Source organism: Macrosteles quadrilineatus, unplaced genomic scaffold, assembly GCF_028750875.1.
Source record: "Macrosteles quadrilineatus isolate MER2022 unplaced genomic scaffold, UCM_ALF_1.0 Scaffold_2__2_contigs__length_208266976, whole genome shotgun sequence".
Classification (NCBI taxonomy): domain Eukaryota; kingdom Metazoa; phylum Arthropoda; class Insecta; order Hemiptera; family Cicadellidae; genus Macrosteles; species Macrosteles quadrilineatus.
Window position 1 is genome coordinate 204,132,447 of NW_026542595.1, and position 18,361 is coordinate 204,150,807.

Sequence of the window (18,361 nt, forward strand, 5' to 3'; positions counted from 1 at the left end):
TTTTTTTCGATTTGTTAATATAATTTTTTACTAGTTTTAAGTCATTTATGTGCCAGGCAGGTGATTTTAAATAGCCAAAGTTAAGAAAAAATGCAAAGCCGCTCTAACTTTTTTTTACACCAACATTCGTTACAATTAAATTACAATCATAAAAAGTAAAACAATTTCTTGGCAATCAAATTCTTGATTTTTTAAATATCATATTGAACTATATTTGATCTGTTTACCTAAAGAAACTTCGAGTAAAAAGTGTGAATGTTCAACAATCATCACGTCTTCTGACCGCCAAAGTGCGTTTATCATTATTTTAAACGATTAAAACTTATTTTATTTCTCTTTAAGAAAATAATCAAATACACATACAGTACTACTCATGATTTGAGTTTTAATTTATGAACAGTAAAATCCATTGGTGATATGGCGGGATTTGAACACGGGACCCCATGAACCGGAGTCCCGCGCTCTGGTTAGAGTATTATAAATAATACACAATACAAGTATGGCAAAAAATAAAAACAAAGACAACGAATTCCAAAAAATAAGTCATCCTTGTGTAAATTAATTACTCACCTTTGAACGTACTATTGGTTCATATTTGACTTTCCTCTTAATAGGTTCCTAATTATTACGGTTAGAATTTAACTTTTTAATTTTCGTAGGATGGTGAAGTCTAATTTTTAAATAGTTAATTGATATTTCTGTTACCAAATCTTCCAGTAACGCATACAACGCAGTATGAGAGGGGGCGGGAGAGTAGCGCTGCCTCCCCCCTCCCCAGTACGCTGGCTTCAACGAAACCACAGCGTGTCCTCTCCTTGCCTTAATGTTTAATCCTCCTAGGGTGAGGGGGACTATGTCATGTCCCGATTTTTCACTAACTTAAAAAACTTAAGGCGGCAACCCTGCGAGTAATAGTTCTTTTCCAGAAATTTCTTCAGTCCATAACTAAACTAAAACTAATACTAGGCCTAATTATTATTATTTAGGAAAAGGAAAGGAAAAGACGTATCGGTATAATTTTGAGGTTAAGTGGGTTTGTTTGTTTTATATTAAATCAAAAATTGATTAAATGGATTTATTACTGGGTATTTTAGCTCACTATTTTAGAATTAGAATCACTACAGGTAGAATGTCCAGATAACAAGTACAGTAATAAACTTTTTGTTTTAACAACTTCCAATAATGTTTTAGTTTAGGCCTATTTTATAACTTATGCTGTGGTAGGCCGAATTGACTAAAGTGCAATATGAATTTAGAATTGTTGGGTAAGTTTTGAAAAAGTCTCATTTTTTAAGTATAGGCTAAGAAAATTAACAATTTTGTATGATAACCTTTTTCTGAATTAGTAATAGGCCTATTTCTAATCGAAAGCCATTTTATTATGTAGAAAATTTGGTAAAAAATAGGTGTAGCATAAAGAGGTTTGTTACTTATGTGAATGTTGTATTTTTTATATATATTTGAATAATGTGTCTCAAGCCATGCATGTTACTGTGTTTTATACGGCAATAAGAATATTTGATTTGATATGCATACCCCTAATGTAATGAATGCTATTTTAGGCTGCACTTTAGTTTATGCCCCACATTTACTCACATAACTTACAGCATGTTTGGTTAGCTAAGGTAAGTTTAGATTAATTTTATACTCAGCTGGAAGCTAGGCCTAATGTAGGCTATTAACTTAGTAAATGTGGGGCGTAAACTAAAATGTAAGAAAAACTTGAAGGAGCCTAACTTAAACTGTGTTTAAACCGAAGTCAGTTACAGAATTGTCATAGCTGAACAAACACAATTCATCGAAACAATACAGGTAATGTTGTAGGCCTTCTTTTGTTTTGATCAGTGACATAGCCTATTGTATCCAACATCCTGTTCGCAACACTACACCACCAGTAAGCCTACCTATTGAGAGTTCGGTGCTCAGTAACTTATAGTGGTGACAATGGTGAAAGAGGATGACCAGGTTCTTTCTGCATCGTGCGTTATTATTTTAGTAGGCTAACTTAGCCTATCATAAGTTAGGCCTATTATAAAAACTTGGGTTTTCTTTTCCAACTACGTTTGGCTCTTCTAAGTTACCCAATCGATTTTCACGATTTCATGCACGCACAGATTAGCCATCAAGCATCGGCATATAATTATAGTATCACTCGGTTTATACGTAAACGAAATTTGCTCCCCGTGTATTTCTTATGGGAGTTAAATTTGGTTTTTCTTTGCCGAGTTCGTTTAGCTTTTCTATCCGACCGATTTTCATGATTGAGGTCTCAAATTGAAGGAATGCATGCACAGATTTGCCATCAAGCATCGGCATGTATTTATCTATAATCCCACAGGGCTTATAAGTTATGCAAACAAAATCTGCTCCCCATGTGTTTGTTATGGGAGTTAAATTAGGTTTTTATTTTATGAGTTCGTTTAGCTCTTCTACCCGACCGATTTTCATGACTGAGGTCTCGAATTGAAGGTATGCACGCACAGATTAACCATCAAGCATCGGCATGTATTTATCTATAATCCCACTCACATATACGTAAACGAAATCTGCTCTTCATGTGTTTGTTATGGGAGTTAAATTAGGTTTTTATTATTATGAGTTCATTTGGCTCTTCTACCCGACCGATTATCATGTTTGAGGTCTCCGATTGATTGTATGTACAGATTTTCATCAAGCATCGGCATATATTTATCTATTATCCCACTCTGCTTACACGTTAATGAAATTTGCTCCCCATGTATTTCTTATGTGAGTTTCATTTGGTTTTTTTTTTTAGTTTGTTTGGCTCTTCTACCCGACCGATTTTTATGATTGAGGTCTCAAATTGAAGGCATGCACGACAAGTTTTCTCATAAATCATCGGCAAATATTTACCTACTGTATTACTCGACCAAAACACATAATTTTATTTATTTTCTAATTCTTTCTTTAATTTAAGATGTATAATTTTATAATTCTATAAATTTTAGTCTAAGAACCTTCAGTGAAAAACTGACTTTCATCTAAGCTATTATTTATTAAAATCGTACGAGATTCTAGCAAACAAAATTTGAAAAACCAACATGAAAATTATTTTTCTTAAGTTTTTTATATGATTAAAAATGAATAGCTCCCAGTATTGGTAATGTTTTTCCAAATTATTATTTTTTTCTCATAAATTTGATTATTTCTTGGATATTTTATTTGTTTTAACGCTAAAGAGCAGGACGGGGACTATGGTCTCAAAATAAACAGTAGGCCTAAATTATAGGCTCTAATTTGAGCTATTGATCGTTTGAATCAGTTAAGCTCAAGATACTGTATTACAGTACTCAATCAAAAATCATAAATTTAATTATTTCTCGGATATTTTATTTATTTTAACGCTGCAGAGCAGCAGTATGGGTCCTCTAGTATACATTTATTATTTTTTATCAATTCATATACGTACACTGTACATTCACGGTCTATCGATTGTATAACTTGATCCTGGTTCCACTCCATACTCGCCGTGTTGTCCCCTGCCATCACAACTATTCACTTCACTCTACAATAAGTTAAGCTATAACATTCAAACAAACAATGTCAAACACTTTAAAAACCTAACTTCAAACTTCAAATTCATGTAGCTCCTACAAGCTGTAGGCTACTGACTGACGAGTGATACTTGGCAAGCAGCATGAAAGGTTTTTGTCGTCTCAGACAAAAGTCACTGCGGAGTTTACATCTAGCCTATAGGCCATTCCACACTGTACACGTGGCGTGCGTAACTGGATATACGCTAGCTACTTTTCAAAATAGTCTAGGCTAGCTCCTCCCACGCGTCGTGCATCAATTAACCCATGGGAAATGTTTGTGACTCTTACGTGTGTATTCATTCTTTATGTTCGTGTTCGTGTCCGTATTCGTATTTGTGTTCTCGTAGTGTAAATGTGACGAATTCGTATGAATGACAATGTTTGACCTCTTTGACACCTGAAGAAAGCCCCCTGAGGGCTGAAACTGCAGTAGTGTAAACTACTCCAAGGATCACCTGACAGTTAAGGTATTTAAACCACTTTTAATTTTCAAAATATCACTTCCCTGCTTATCATTATATGAAACAATTCACACAACAGGATCATGGCCACGAGCTACACCCGCTAACTAGCCACGCGTGGCTACTGTTCGCTCCTTGAGCGATCTTTTTAAACGTGACGGACATATGCACACGCCTGCGCATGCACAGAGCGTTCATTCTAAAGATTCAATCTAAAATCAGTAAAGAATTTGTCATTGTCAACCTTGAGATAACGCATAAAATGATAAAATTTGCCATAACGCTTTCATTATTTGTTAATTGGATATACACCCACTCATCTCTTTTGTCAAACAATATAATAATATTAGCTCATCATCACTACTGCTGCTGTTTGTAACCAATGTAACCTGCACGAAAATTCAGATTTATACTGAGAAGTGTGACATCTGAACACACATTTTTGCGTGTTGTTGGAGCTGACATCCTGACTACTTAATTTCTTAATACTGACGGTAATAACGATAAACGTGGCCGGTATAGCATCCAAGGCTGTGTGAATTGATGGTAGCTAGTGGCGTGGCACATCCAGCCATGCACGCCACGTGTGGTATGGAAACTTACCGTGTCAGGAGGCTAAGACATGTTGTCAGTGACAGTAGGTACTTTAATCCTACTGACTCTTGATGGACAACCTAAACTCATGTCTGTGACCCAGTATTTTCAGTACCGGTAGTTGACAAGTGTCACTGACACAATGTCACAAGAAATTTAAGAAGTTTTTGTAAAGTCTCTGACTTTTTGTCGCCGACATCATAAGTCAAAGACTCCGGTGTAAACACAGCTTTAGACAGGCTATAATTAAACTGTAGGCCTAGTCTAGTTGTAGGCTAATTGATCAACCTTTGGTACATTTAGAACCGTTTTATATTAATTTATTTGTGTTTTCTATTGCATTTTTTAGTGTTTTGTAAAATCTTGACAAGGTTTTATGCAATTAATAGTACAGTAAAATGTTTTCTCAAACCAATATATTCTTGATCCTTGTAAGGGGGGACAAATCCCTGGTCCAGTAACTAAACAATTGTAGGGCCTAATGCTGAACATAAATTAGATAAGCTAGGGTAATAATGTAATAGAAGCCTAGGCTTGGCTTTCATATTTTAGTAGGACCTTTTTTTTGCTGATTTATTTAGTAGAACTTCAGTGTATGACTTAACCATTCCAATGAGCTCCATCATTAAACATTCAATTCAATTCAAAACATCTTTATTCATTAGTATATGAAATTGTATATACAAGAATGGTGTCAAATTCATCATTACATAAAATATAAACACAAATAAAAGACAAATACAATACACAAGAACAAAACAACAAAATAATACAGTCATCTCTCAAGTAGGTATAAAACAAAAGTATACTTCAGTGAAAACAAAAATATAGTTCAGTGAAACAGCAATAGGCCTAAAACATTTTAAGTCAATGCTGTTATTGCTTAGCCCAGAAATCTTTGAATTTATAGAGAGCATTATGTGTCAAATGTAATTTTAGAGCGTTTTTGAATCTGTTGTCATCTGTTTCATTTTTGATTTTTATTGGTAATTGATTAAAAAATTGTATTCCAATGTATGATGGTTTTTGTTTAAATATTTCTTTTTTATGCTTATTAATTTGGAAATTATATCGGTTTCTTGTGTTGTAATTATGATTATCGACGTTTCTAGTAAATGTTGAAATATTACGTTTAACATGAAGAACAGTTTTGTAAATATAAAGGCTATAAACTGTCATGATACCCAATCCAATAAAATGTTTTTTACAGTGTGCATCAAAATCCAATTTAAGCATTGATCTTATTGCATCTTTTTGAAGATGTAAAATTTTTTGGAGGTTAAAATTTGATGTTGCTCCATATACTTCAAGACCATACCCAATATGGGTATGGACCATTGAAAAATACATTGATTGCAATGTTTTGATGTCACAAAAAGAGGACAATCTCTTCAGAGCAAAGACTCCTGAACTAACTTTTGAACAGACCTCATTTACATGATCTGACCAAGACAGTTTTCTATCCAGTAAAATACCAAGGAACTTTGACTTTTCAGCAAGGTCAACAGTATTAAGGCAGTCTGTTGGTTCTGTGTCATTCCTTGAATTACCATTTTTACAAGAGAATTTAATTATTGTTGTTTTATTGTTATTAGTTAAAAGGTTCAAGTTACTTAGTCTTTCGTTAACTTTGTTTGATGCTAGGGATAATTGATCAAAAACATTACTTCTATTGCTACTAGCTATCGTTAGATTAATATCATCTGCAAAAATACAAAATTTATTATTTAATGTTAGATTTGAAAGACATTCTGGTAACTTTCCTAAATACACAAGGAATAGGAATGGTCCCTAATAAATAGGAATAGGAATGGTGGACTGATCCCTGGGGAACGGAATATTTAATTAATCTAGTTTTTGACTTTATTTTAAATAATTTATTGCCATTGAGGTGTTTAGTTTCCACATATAGCCTTCGACCTATTATCCTATTATTATAATCTTTGCCTATAGCCTATTGCCTATACATCTATAGGCCTACAGCCTATTGCTATTTGATGTTTGATCTTTTAGTCGAATCCTTCTTGCATTGAAGGAACAAAAAATAATTGGTCGGCTAGGCCCTCTATTATAAAGGCTATTTATTTATTTCAATGGCAACCACCATTTAAAAAAAATACATAAAAAATTACATGCCTGCAGCTGACATGAAGATGAGATTACAATGATAGTGAGAGAGAGAGATTTGCATATAATGTGAAGTGACATTATACAATTTGAACAGTGTAAATTGATAAAAATATACAGTAAATAACAAACAGTCTGCTATCAAAAAGTTCAGTATGTTTCTTTATTTTAATAGGCTACTTTTTTATAAATTGAAAGAGCTAACTTAATTTACAAAATTGTTTACAGAATCATTTGGCCAGAACTATCCAGAGGAGTTTGATGGGGCTCTAGACTGTATCTCTCTAGCCGTGACCTGCGCCTTCAACAAACGGGGCACTCTGTTAGCTGTTGGCTGCAATGACGGTCGTATTGTCGTCTGGGACTTTCTTACAAGGGGAATTGCAAAGATCATTAGTGCACACATGCATCCTGTATGCTCACTTAGGTTGGTACTTAAGTTAAACATCTAAAACCTTCTAGGAGTTTTAGGTAGCCTAGTTTATAATATTACTAGCTGTTTGCCCGTTCTACGTACGGGAATCTTGTAGTAAGTTAAAACCTTATATTCAGAACAGGAGTTGGTTTGCATATTTAGTGTGCATTTTTCCAGATATGATGGCAAAACTATAATTGTTTAGGAATACATATAAACCTTCTCAAATACAATATCTGACAGTTTCAAAGCCAAAACGAATGCTTCGCAATTAAATGTCACCCGATCGTGTTAGTCCATATTTTATATCTAACGATGAAAGGAATTGCTTTACAGTATAGATCTATGAGGCATAGCCCTAAGGTAGGCCTGTATTTGAAAGTTACTTTTCACACTGGTTAAAAGTAGTTAAAACACTACCTCAACCTCACTACTGCACACTTTATTCGGGTTGAAATTTTTATTAACAATGGTGCTCTTGTCTTTTACACGAAAAATAAGGACATTAATGCGTTACCAATAGACATACACACACAAATACAGAATTGAGTCCACACAACATTTTGGAGTCCAGACAGAAAACGCTAAAAAATATACAGTAAGACATCAATTAAATTTAATAAGCAATAAGGTGCAGTGTTTATAAATAAATAGTGAAAATAGTGATGTGTTTGTATGTAAAAATTATTCTTACTGCTACCACCGGTTCTAAGGAAAAGTAGCAGTACCAAAAACCAACGTTTACATTTGAGAAAAGAACTGTAGTACTTACGACTAATTCAAACTGTCCTTCTAATCAAACTGTATTATAGGTGTTAATCTGTTGGCAAATATATAAATAAATAAATACACAGGCCACAAAACATGTAACATGTAACGTTAACAACGTAAAGCTTTGAAAACTCTCTATGGTTTGCTAAAAAAACTTTCACTTGATGTGGTGCAGTACCGAAGTTATTAATCTCCTTTGGTTTTAATTGTTTTTTAAGTTTTTGAAAATCAAAGTTATTTCCCATTAATAGCATTATTTGTAAGCAACTGTTAATGTTAACATATTAATGACAGTTTGAAGAAACCACCCATATCCAAACAAAGGTTTCTTATTTAAAAGATTACGTAATCTCTAAACAATAATCGGTACATATATCTAGCAAACATTCGGAGGAAATGTGACAAAAACGCACAAATCTGGGGTTTTGTACGTTTTTAGTTTTATTTCCTAAGTAGGAAAAGTACCGATATCGTTGTCGAAATGTAAGTAAGTAGAAACCAAAAGTGACACATTGGAAAAGCGAGTTTAGCTACATCTGTTAAGTTAAACCTCTGTTACGGTACGATCACAGCGAAATCAGAAAGATCTTCCAAGATCGCAGCAACATCCACGATCACCCACTGCAATTGTGATTTTTTACTTTGCACTTAACACAACTGTCCTTGAAGCGCCGTTAATGAGTGGAAACCTTTGTAAGCTACAGTATTGGTGACGACGATTAAACAAATGTAAGTTTCCTTGTACTAATACAACACTGATTCACGGTATTTTCCCCGGTTATCAAAACTCAAGAACAAATCGTTGCACTTGCGATTAATTAAAGTGGTTAAGTAAGGCACAACGTTTTTAATCTCACTTGGTTTGGATGTGCTGACAAAACTTGATCGTAAATGGTTGCGGTATTTGTAAACAACTTTGAATGTAAACATATCAGTGACAGCTAGAAGTGAGAACTAATCCAAACAGCCGATCGTTATTTCATAAAATGTAATAGTAAACATTGGGAGAAAATTTGACAAAAATCTAACAAAATTGGGTTTTTGGTGGTTTGTTATTTAGTTTTCAAAGAAGTGAGGCCATGTTTTTATAGCCAAAGACACTCTCACCAATCCAGTAAATACAGAAAAATGATTAGAACCTTGATCGGTACTCTAGTTTTCTAGGAGTAGGCCACGTAAAATGGCATTTTGGCGTTACAGACGCAACCACAAATTGAGATAAGACTCGTTTTGGCTTTCTTAGCTATGAAACGTAAAAATAACCAAAAACTGCATCATTCTAAGCAATGTACAGACAAAACTGTAATTTTATTTATATAGATTGCTAAACAGCATTGTTTATAGTTTCTTCTTTTACATTTATTTTATCTCTTTGTTTTGCAGTTGGTCTAGGAACGGTTTCAAACTTCTCAGTGCCTCGACAGACAACAATGTTTGTATATGGGATGTGCTCACGGGAGAGTGTGAACAAAAATACCGTTTCCCTTCACCAATCCTGAAAGTAAGTATGAGCATACTCAGTAGTTTTAAAACACAAGCTAATCAGAAGAAACATGGGTTCAAAAGATTGTGAGCTGAAGTCACAAAGTTTTTACAAAAATTTATAGGTTTTTGGCTTGAAAGTCCTAAACGTACCTTCCACACCACTAATTTAAATTAGATAATGGAATTGGCTAACTGGAACTTGCTAACCCGGTTGGGAGGCGGAACTGGCTAAAACTCATCTTTTTTCTCGCAGTGGAATACGCTAACTCTAGAAGTCGCTAATCCGGCTGCACCCACTGCATTGAGTTGCCAACGTTGTACAACGAAATAATATTGTATATACCTCTGTATTTCAACAATCAGATTTTACTATTGGGCTTACCTAAATTTAGTATGGAGCGCATAATTTGAATTTAAAAACTTTTAAGTTGGATTGCTTACAAAATAAAGTAGTAGTGAGGCTTATAAACTAAATCAAAATATTATTGATCCAAATTAATAAAATTTCACTCTTATTAAATGTATTTTGCAATTGTTTCGAAAATGTATAGCCCTATTTTGATTATGGTGCCACAGCATGTCTCAGACTGTCAAAATTATGTATGCTATATCTAATTCCAGGTGCAGTTCCATCCTAGGAATGATAAAGTGTTTCTTGTCTGCCCGATGAGACATGCGGCTGTATTGGTAGACACAGACGGCGATCACAAAATCGTTCCCTTAGATGAAGATGTGAGTATATTGGTACAAATACAGTAGTGATAAATGAAATAAAGTTATAGTATCATCCCAAAACTAAACCATCAGACAGATTCTGTACAGTGATGTGTGTATAGTAGGCCCCTTCTTGACATCTACTATGTGACTACGTCTTTGACCAATCCAAAAAGAGGTCCAAACCATCAGAAAAATAGTAAATACAAAATTAGTTCATTACCTACAGTATGCTTCTAAGAATCGACCAGTACAGAAATCAGGCTTACAAATGTGTACGATAAACAGGAAGCGGCGCAGTGTTTGAGTCATACAGTGAACAGTCCGACCAATACAAAGTTTGAAAAATGTTAACATACCTACAAGTTGTCAAATTAACCTTTATTGCTTCTGATTTACTTAGTTAACTCATAGAATAATACTAATAAAATATGTTTATTCTGGAAAAGCGACTACTTTTCATACCCATTCAGTGTAAATATTGTTATTGATGTATATCTGGTTTGAATTTCGCAGACAGACTTAACGATAGTAGCCTCATTTGACCGGAGAGGGCTGTACATATACACAGGCAACACCAAAGGCAAGATTCTCTTGATGAGTTGTCCAGATCTTGAGCTGAAAGCCTCGTTCAAAGTTACGACCAGTGCAACAGCAGTGAGAAGCATAGAGTTTGCGCGAAGAGGAGAGTGAGTTACGCTATTGTTTTTTTTATGCCATATAAAAATTGTAGTCTTAATTCCTATTTAACTTAAAATTTTAGCTTAAGATATAGTTTATAGTTAGTCACAGCAACTGGTTGTAAACTCCACATCAATTTGTTAAGAGTTAATCAATAATAATAACTGTTTGCATCAGCATGATCGGACCATGGTAACGGGGTTTTATGGGGTGAAAATTGGTTTTTCTAATTTTTCCCCCTTAAAACACAACATTAATCAATTTTTCTCCAGACCGTTTTAAAGAGCTTAAAACACATATAATTTAGTATATCAAAGTGTTAAATTGTACCTACGGCGGTTGGTTAATTCCCATGTTATTCTTTTGGAGAATATTGTAAAATGTTGTAGTTGGCGTGTTTATGGATATATTTTGATCAAACTTGTCGGATTTATTTATTTCATACTAAGCTATTAATATTTTAATAAAAACACTTTATTAGTTTCCCTGTAGCAGCTAACCTAGGTACTTGTTAAACATAAATGTTAATTTAATAGATTAATTGAAAATCAATCCATACAAATGGAAATTCACTTAGTCAGCAGGTTTGCTGCAGCGGGGGTATTTTTCGTGTAGTATGTCTCATTTGCATTCATTTTAGTGACAACAGATAGTGTTATTGCCAGCCAAAAAAATAGTCTCAATCTTTATCATCTTTATATGTCATGCTTTGATGTTACTAAATCATAAACAAGAATCAAGAATCTTTGGCCTGAGAATACTTTACAAGTGTTTAAGACATTGTCAGGATTACTTTAAACAGTCATAGCTTTGGTCAAAGTGGATTAAAATGAAACATTCGTTAAAATTCTAATAGTTTTTTTACAACACTTGTACTATATCATTTGAATAGAATTTCACCACAAAATAATGCCACGTAAACTAATCCATCAAACTATCAAAAACTGCTAGGTATAGTGTGAAACCTTCAAGAAATGCTTGAAATTCTGTATCTGTCTTTTGATACTAAATTCTCTGCTGCAGCTGTTTTCTCGTCAACACAGCTGACAGAGTGATCAGGGTGTACAACTCAGAGGAGGTTATAGCTTGCGGCGTTGATGGAGAACCAGAACCCATTCAGAAACTGCAGGATCTCGTCAATAAGTGAGTGGACATTTTAAAATATTGCATACGCCTCACCATTGACTAACAATTCTTTGGCTAATTTACAAGAGAGTAAAAGAAAAACAATGTTTATTTTGTGGATTGAAATTGGAAGTTTTTTGCACGTGAAAAAGTTCAAATTTTCTGTGAAAAGTTATGGTAGTTCTGTTACTGCTTAGCATTTAATTATTTCCTTATAATTTCCCTAAAAACTCAATCTTTGGTACTTGTTAAGTTTTCCTCTGAACAATTAAATATAGTTTATTTGGGCAAAAGTAATTTTTATGGTGCAAGTGACTGGCCTAAAACTTATTAACAAATTACAAAAAAAATCTTTGATTTAGACTCATTGTGAACCGTTACCAAGTTTAAAAAGGGTAAAATCCATATAGGCCTAGTCCGTGAATATGTTTTTATCACCACAACAGTTTTACCTTGTAACTCATCTTGTTACCAAAGTTATAGTGTAGTGAAAAAAAGACTACGCATAACTTAAAGTTTGTGGTACAGAAAATGTTTGGTAAGTTAGACAACGGTTAACTTAATTAATTTTCAAATGTGCCTTGGCTCATTAACATAATGTAGTTGTGATTTTTCAGGATGATGTGGAAAAAGTGTTGTTTCTCTGGTGACGGTGAATACGTGTGCGCTGGCTCCGCTCGTCAACATGCCCTCTACATTTGGGAGAAGAGCATCGGAAATCTAGTGAAGATTCTCCATGGCACTAAAGGAGAATTATTACTGGATGTTGTTGTAAGTTGGAGTCCTTGTGTTTTTTAAAGCATTTAAATTTATATTAATTACAAAAATTATTGAATTCTAATCTGCATTTACCACACTGCAATTAGAGTAAGTGTTTTTTTTCTTTCAATGCCAGTGGCATTTCACGAGAGAGTTAGCCAATTGGTCTGTATTTTAAACCGGAATTGGTCTGTAACATTTAATACACTTCAGTACAGTAGAACCCCTCATATCTACAAATTAAACCAAAAGGTCAGATATCGAGAGGACCAAAATAACATCTTTTTACAAGTAAAAATATACAGTATCAGCAATATGACTATTTTTCTGAAACCTTTGAACCGTAATTTTTACAGCAAACGGGGGTTGTACCGTTTAGAGCAATAAGGACTATAACATACAACATTTTAATCAAAACGTTTTGTCCGTTTTTGAAAAAAATATTCTCTTTTATTTTATGGGTTTTAACAAGAAAACCACAGTTAAAATTCTATATTAAAAAAAAACTTAAAATGTCTGGAGATACCATAGACTAGTACCCACCAAATTTTATCAAAATAGAACTACAGGTTTGAGTAGCTATGTACATATCCACACATTTAGACACACACAGACATCACTTTAAAAACCACTTTTTCAGGTTCAGGTGGATCAAAAAAGTATATATATCTATTCACCAAAAACTTAAACTCAAAAATGTTGACAAAACACAAAATAGGCCTAATAACTTTTGTTTTATCATCTAAACTGTGCTATGAATTTTACATCATTAAATATTTTTTTCCAAGACAATGTCTTTTAACTCTTTCTGTGATTGTCAGTGGCACCCGGTGCGTCCGATCATTGCCTCCATCTCTAGTGGCGTTGTGTCGGTGTGGGCGCAGAACCAGGTGGAGAATTGGTCTGCGTTTGCGCCAGACTTCAAGGAACTGGACGAGAATGTAGAGTACGAAGAGAGAGAGAGCGAGTTTGATCTGAGTGACGAGGATAGAAGCGTGAAGGAGGATGATGAGAAGGAAGACGAGGATTTAGAGGTGATTTTCAATCAGTTATATTATGAACTACTTTAGTTTGTGGATGAAGTCGTGAATTTCTTGGTAAAAATACAAGAGCAATGGACAAATTTGTTCTATCTGTACCATCTGAGTTTTAAGTGACAATTTATTTAGATAAGAATAGGTACTCAATGTTGTCTAACTTATTTCATCAATCATCTATCAATTTGGTTTATGTCATCCATAGGTAAGTTTCATTGAATGGTCCTATAAAATGCAAGTATTTGTTAAGAGTTTCTTCTGTTACGTCCCTTTTCCAGTTGTCCTACTTTACAGATTTGTACGATTGAGGTGTCATTTTAGTGCTTATGATCTATCGCACCTGAGAATGGTAATTAAAAAGGTAATTTCTTTTAAGGTGTTGCCCTCTCACGTTTAATTTATTTCTCAAAATCACTATCAAAGATCCAGTTATGCTGTCCAAATTTCTTTATAACAGGTTAAATGTTAATTAGATTGTACACAAGAGACTAAGAGTTTTTGAAAATCTATTTTAATTAGGTCACTTTTAGACAACTGTGACCTGATTGAATCACTCTTTTTAGTGTAGATCTAAAATCAACAAATTTATCTTAAATTAGTTGTTCTTTTCTCCAAATAACTAGCTCTGTTCTAAACAAACATAAGCTTGACAAGGAAAATGGGTATTGCCCTGGATTCATTTTGCCTAGGAAACAAGTTTTGGACCCTATTAAACTGTGCCGTTTCCACACGGGTTCCCTCATTATCCATTAATTCATCTAAGTATCAAAACACAGTTTCTGGGCTATAAACATGGAATAAAAAAGAACCGTTCAGTTAAATTAAAAGACCGTGTTCTATAACAGGTGGACGTGTGCTCTGTGGATCCTGTCCCTGCGTTTTGCAGCTCAGACGAGGAGACTGAGGACACGGAGGTTTTGCAGTTTCTACCAATCGCTCCCGAGGTCGAGGACCCAGAGGAGGGTCCGACACTACCTCCCCCTCCACCCTCTCTACCCCCCACCAGCTCACCCCCCTCCAAACGGCCAAGATACCAGGCCTTCGAGATCAACCTGCAAAACGCACCTGTTGATGGTAAATTGGATAGCTGTATGCTGTATACCATTCCACACTCCTTCCAATATGGAGTGTCCATAAGCCTTGTATTTAAAAGTCAGTTTCAGTGACAGTAGCTGTTTGAAACTTCAGGATCTGCAATATGGTCCTCGAATTTTTACTTATTTTCTTACAATTTTCTCACAAGGGTTGCAAGGACCAGTTTGTATGACGATAAAGATGTAGTTTCCAGTACCGGTGATGTTATAGCACAATTATCTCCCAGTCCCATAAGAACTGTATTGCACAGTGGACATGAGCTATCATTATCATTGAGATGGGGGACACCATCTATGTGTATATTTGAGTATAGTTTTGGTAAGAATTTTAGATTTCAAAATAGTGTGGAGTTTAGGGAAATAGTTCAAAGGGTTTTCGTTAGCTTAAATAGTAAGGTCTTGACTACTATCTTCGACTATTAATACAATTTCAATATCCAACAGTCAATGCTACTACAAAGCGTTGATACTGAGTAAACTTGTGTGAGATTAAGTCTTCACATTTGTTTCCTTAAAATATACACTTACCTTTCAATTTTTTTTTATTACGTAGGAATATTATTCTACTTTTGTTTTCTCTTTATTTCTGAGAAAACTCAATAGAGTATAGATGTGTATAAAAATGTAGTATGATGTTATCTATCTTAGTGATGGGCGGATCCAAGAAAATGTCGGTACCGGATCCGGATCCGGATCTTGAAAAATTCGGATCCGGATCTTCGGATCTTCGGATCCGGATCCAGATACACACTGTCATAAGGGCGGGTTAAAAAAAACGTAATTAACAGAATGCCAATTTAAATCATACTGTTTACAACTAAATCGGTAATGTTTAAAGGTTAATATATCTTATACACTGAGACATGGCCTTGCCATATAAGTTATTTGCATCTAAAACACTGAGTCATGGCCTAGCCATATAAGTTATTTGCATCTAGAGACAAACATCGAGACATGACCTAGCCATATAAGTTATTTGCATCTGAGACAAACATCGAGTCATGGCCTAGCCATATAAGTTATTTGCATCTAGAGACAAACATCGAGACATGGCTTAGCCATATAAGTTATTTGCATCAAGAGACAAACACTGAGTCGTGGCCTTGCCATTTAAGTTATTTGCATCTAAAACATCGAGACATGGCCTAGCCATATAAGTTATTTGCATCAAGAGACAAACACTGAGTCATGGCCTTGCCATTTAAGTTATTTGCATCTAAAACATCGAGACATGGCCTAGCCATATAAGTTATTTGCATCAAGAGACAAACACTGAGTCATGGCCTTGCCATTTAAGTTATTTGCATCTAAAACATCGAGACATGGCCTAGCCATATAAGTTATTTGCATCAAGAGACAAACACCGAGTCACGGCCTTGCCATTTAAGTTATTTGCATCTAAAACATCGAGACATGGCCTAGCCATATAAGTTATTTGCATCAAGAGACAAACACCGAGTCATGGTCTTGCCATTTAAGTTATTTGCATCTAAAACATCGAGACATGGCCTAGCCATACAAGTTATTTGCATCTAGAGACAAACATCGAGACATAGCCTAGCCATACAAGTTATTTGCATCTAGAGACAAACATCGAGACATGGCCTAGCAATATAAGTTATTTGCATCTAGAGACAAACATCGAGACATGGCCTAGCCATATAAGTTATTTGCATCTAGAGACAAACATCGAGACATGGCCTAGCCATATAAGTTATTTGCATCTAGAGACAAACATCGAGACATGGCCTAGCCATACAAGTTATTTGCATCTAGAGACAAACATCGAGACATGGCCTAGCCATATAAGTTATTTGCATCTGAGACAAACATTGAGACATGGCCCAGCCATATAAGTTATTTGCATCTAGAGACAAACATCGAGACATGGCCTAGCCATATAAGTTATTTGATTCTAGAGACAAACATCGAGACATGGCCTAGCCATATAAGTTATTTGCATCTAGAGACAAACACTGAGACATGGCCTTGCCATATAAGTTATTTGCATCTAGAGACAAACACTGAGTCATGGCCTTGCCATGTAAGTTATTTGCATCTAGAGACAAACATTGAGACATGGCCTATTCATATAAGTTATTTGCATCTAGAGACAAACACTGAGACATGGCCATGCCATATTAGTTATTTGCATCTAGAGACAAACATTGAGACATGGCCTAGCCATATAAGTTGTTTGCATCAAGAGACAAACACTCGGGGGGAAAACGGTCTTGTACATGGATACAGACAGCTTTGTGTTAGTAAAAAAATCGGGGTTGTACAGTGATACAGACTGCTTTGTGTTGGTAAAAAAATCGGGGTTGTACAGTGATACAGACAGCTTTGTGTTGGTAAAAAAATCGGGGTTGTACAGAGATACAAACTGCTTTATGTTAGTAAACAAATCGGGGGAAAATCGGTCTCTTACATGGATACAGATAGCTTTATTTTAGTAAACAAATCGGAGTTGTACAATGATACGGACAGCTTTATTTTAGTAAAAAAATCAGGGTTGTACAGTGATACAGACAGCTTTATTTTAGTAAACAAACCGGGTTAGTACAGTGATACAGACAGCTTTATGTTAGTAAAAAAATCGGGGTTGTACAGTGATACAGACAGCTTTATGTTAGTAACAAATCGGGGTTGTACAGTGATACAGACAGCTTTGTGTTAGGAAAAAAATCGGGGAAAAATTTGAAAAAATCGGATCCATCAAAACCGGATCCAGCCCAAGATCCGGAATTTTTTGGATCCGATCCGGTGCCGGTTCTAGCTTGGATCCGGCGGATCCGGTAGTCCGATATCCGGATCCGACCATCACTAATCTATCTATTTGGTGTTTCAACTGCTTAGGAGTTTATTTAAGTGAGTTACTGGTGCTCAATTCTCTCCCTTAAGTGAATTCCAATATAAATTTAAGTTATAAGTTTTATTTGATTATTTTGCTAATAGAAGATATTGATAATTATTACAGAACCACATCCCCTGCTCAGTAACCGACCAGGAAAGGAAAAGCCATTTCCAAGTAGCAAGAAAGGAAGTTCGAAGCGGTTCCCTAAATGAGATGACATTTACCCACGCCTTTAAAGACGTGGAAGAAGCTTATCAACTGACGATAAACTTTTCTGCTTTATGCAAAACAAAGTTGCATGTGAGAACATTTTCCTTTTAAGAAGTGGTTTACCTAGAGAATCTTGTGAATATTTTTCAAAGAGTAGTTATTTGCTGCAGGCTGTTTTTACTATTTATTTTATTTTGTTAAAATCATGATCATCGTATTTGTTATAGTTTTCTATTGAATATTAAATCAGAGCAGTGCATCCAAGCTGCTTTAAATTTGCTTTGTGATTATTTATTGCTATTATTTTTAGTTTGATTTTACAATGTTATTTTTTAAGCTTTACGATTAATTTTACATGTAATTAAATTGGTGTTGCCAAGAATCCTTTTTTGTTTGAATTAGTAAAATTGTGTACATTTTTATTCTGATCATACAAAATCATTGATTATTCATTGTTGGATTTTTATCACAAAG

General features: G+C 34.7%; 1 protein-coding gene across 1 annotated transcript; it reads left to right on the forward strand.

Moving 5' to 3' along the window:
* The first annotated feature begins 910 nt into the window (after window positions 1–910).
* On the forward strand, window positions 911–18,361 carry LOC128985940 (retinoblastoma-binding protein 5 homolog). Its single transcript, XM_054405936.1, has 10 exons — window positions 911–1,265; window positions 6,968–7,166; window positions 9,309–9,426; window positions 10,032–10,142; window positions 10,641–10,813; window positions 11,829–11,948; window positions 12,548–12,701; window positions 13,511–13,723; window positions 14,572–14,800; window positions 17,801–18,361. Exons 1-10 carry the CDS (start codon window positions 1,247–1,249, stop codon window positions 17,887–17,889), a joined length of 1,425 nt encoding a protein of 474 aa, XP_054261911.1. The 5' UTR covers window positions 911–1,246; the 3' UTR covers window positions 17,890–18,361.

Bases quoted from the DNA above. Each gene is read 5' to 3' on its own strand.
- LOC128985940 (XM_054405936.1), top strand. The intron at 9,427-10,031 runs GTAAGTATGAGC...ATCTAATTCCAG, and splicing joins TCCCTTCACCAATCCTGAAA to GTGCAGTTCCATCCTAGGAA. The intron at 11,949-12,547 runs GTGAGTGGACAT...GTGATTTTTCAG, and splicing joins CTGCAGGATCTCGTCAATAA to GATGATGTGGAAAAAGTGTT.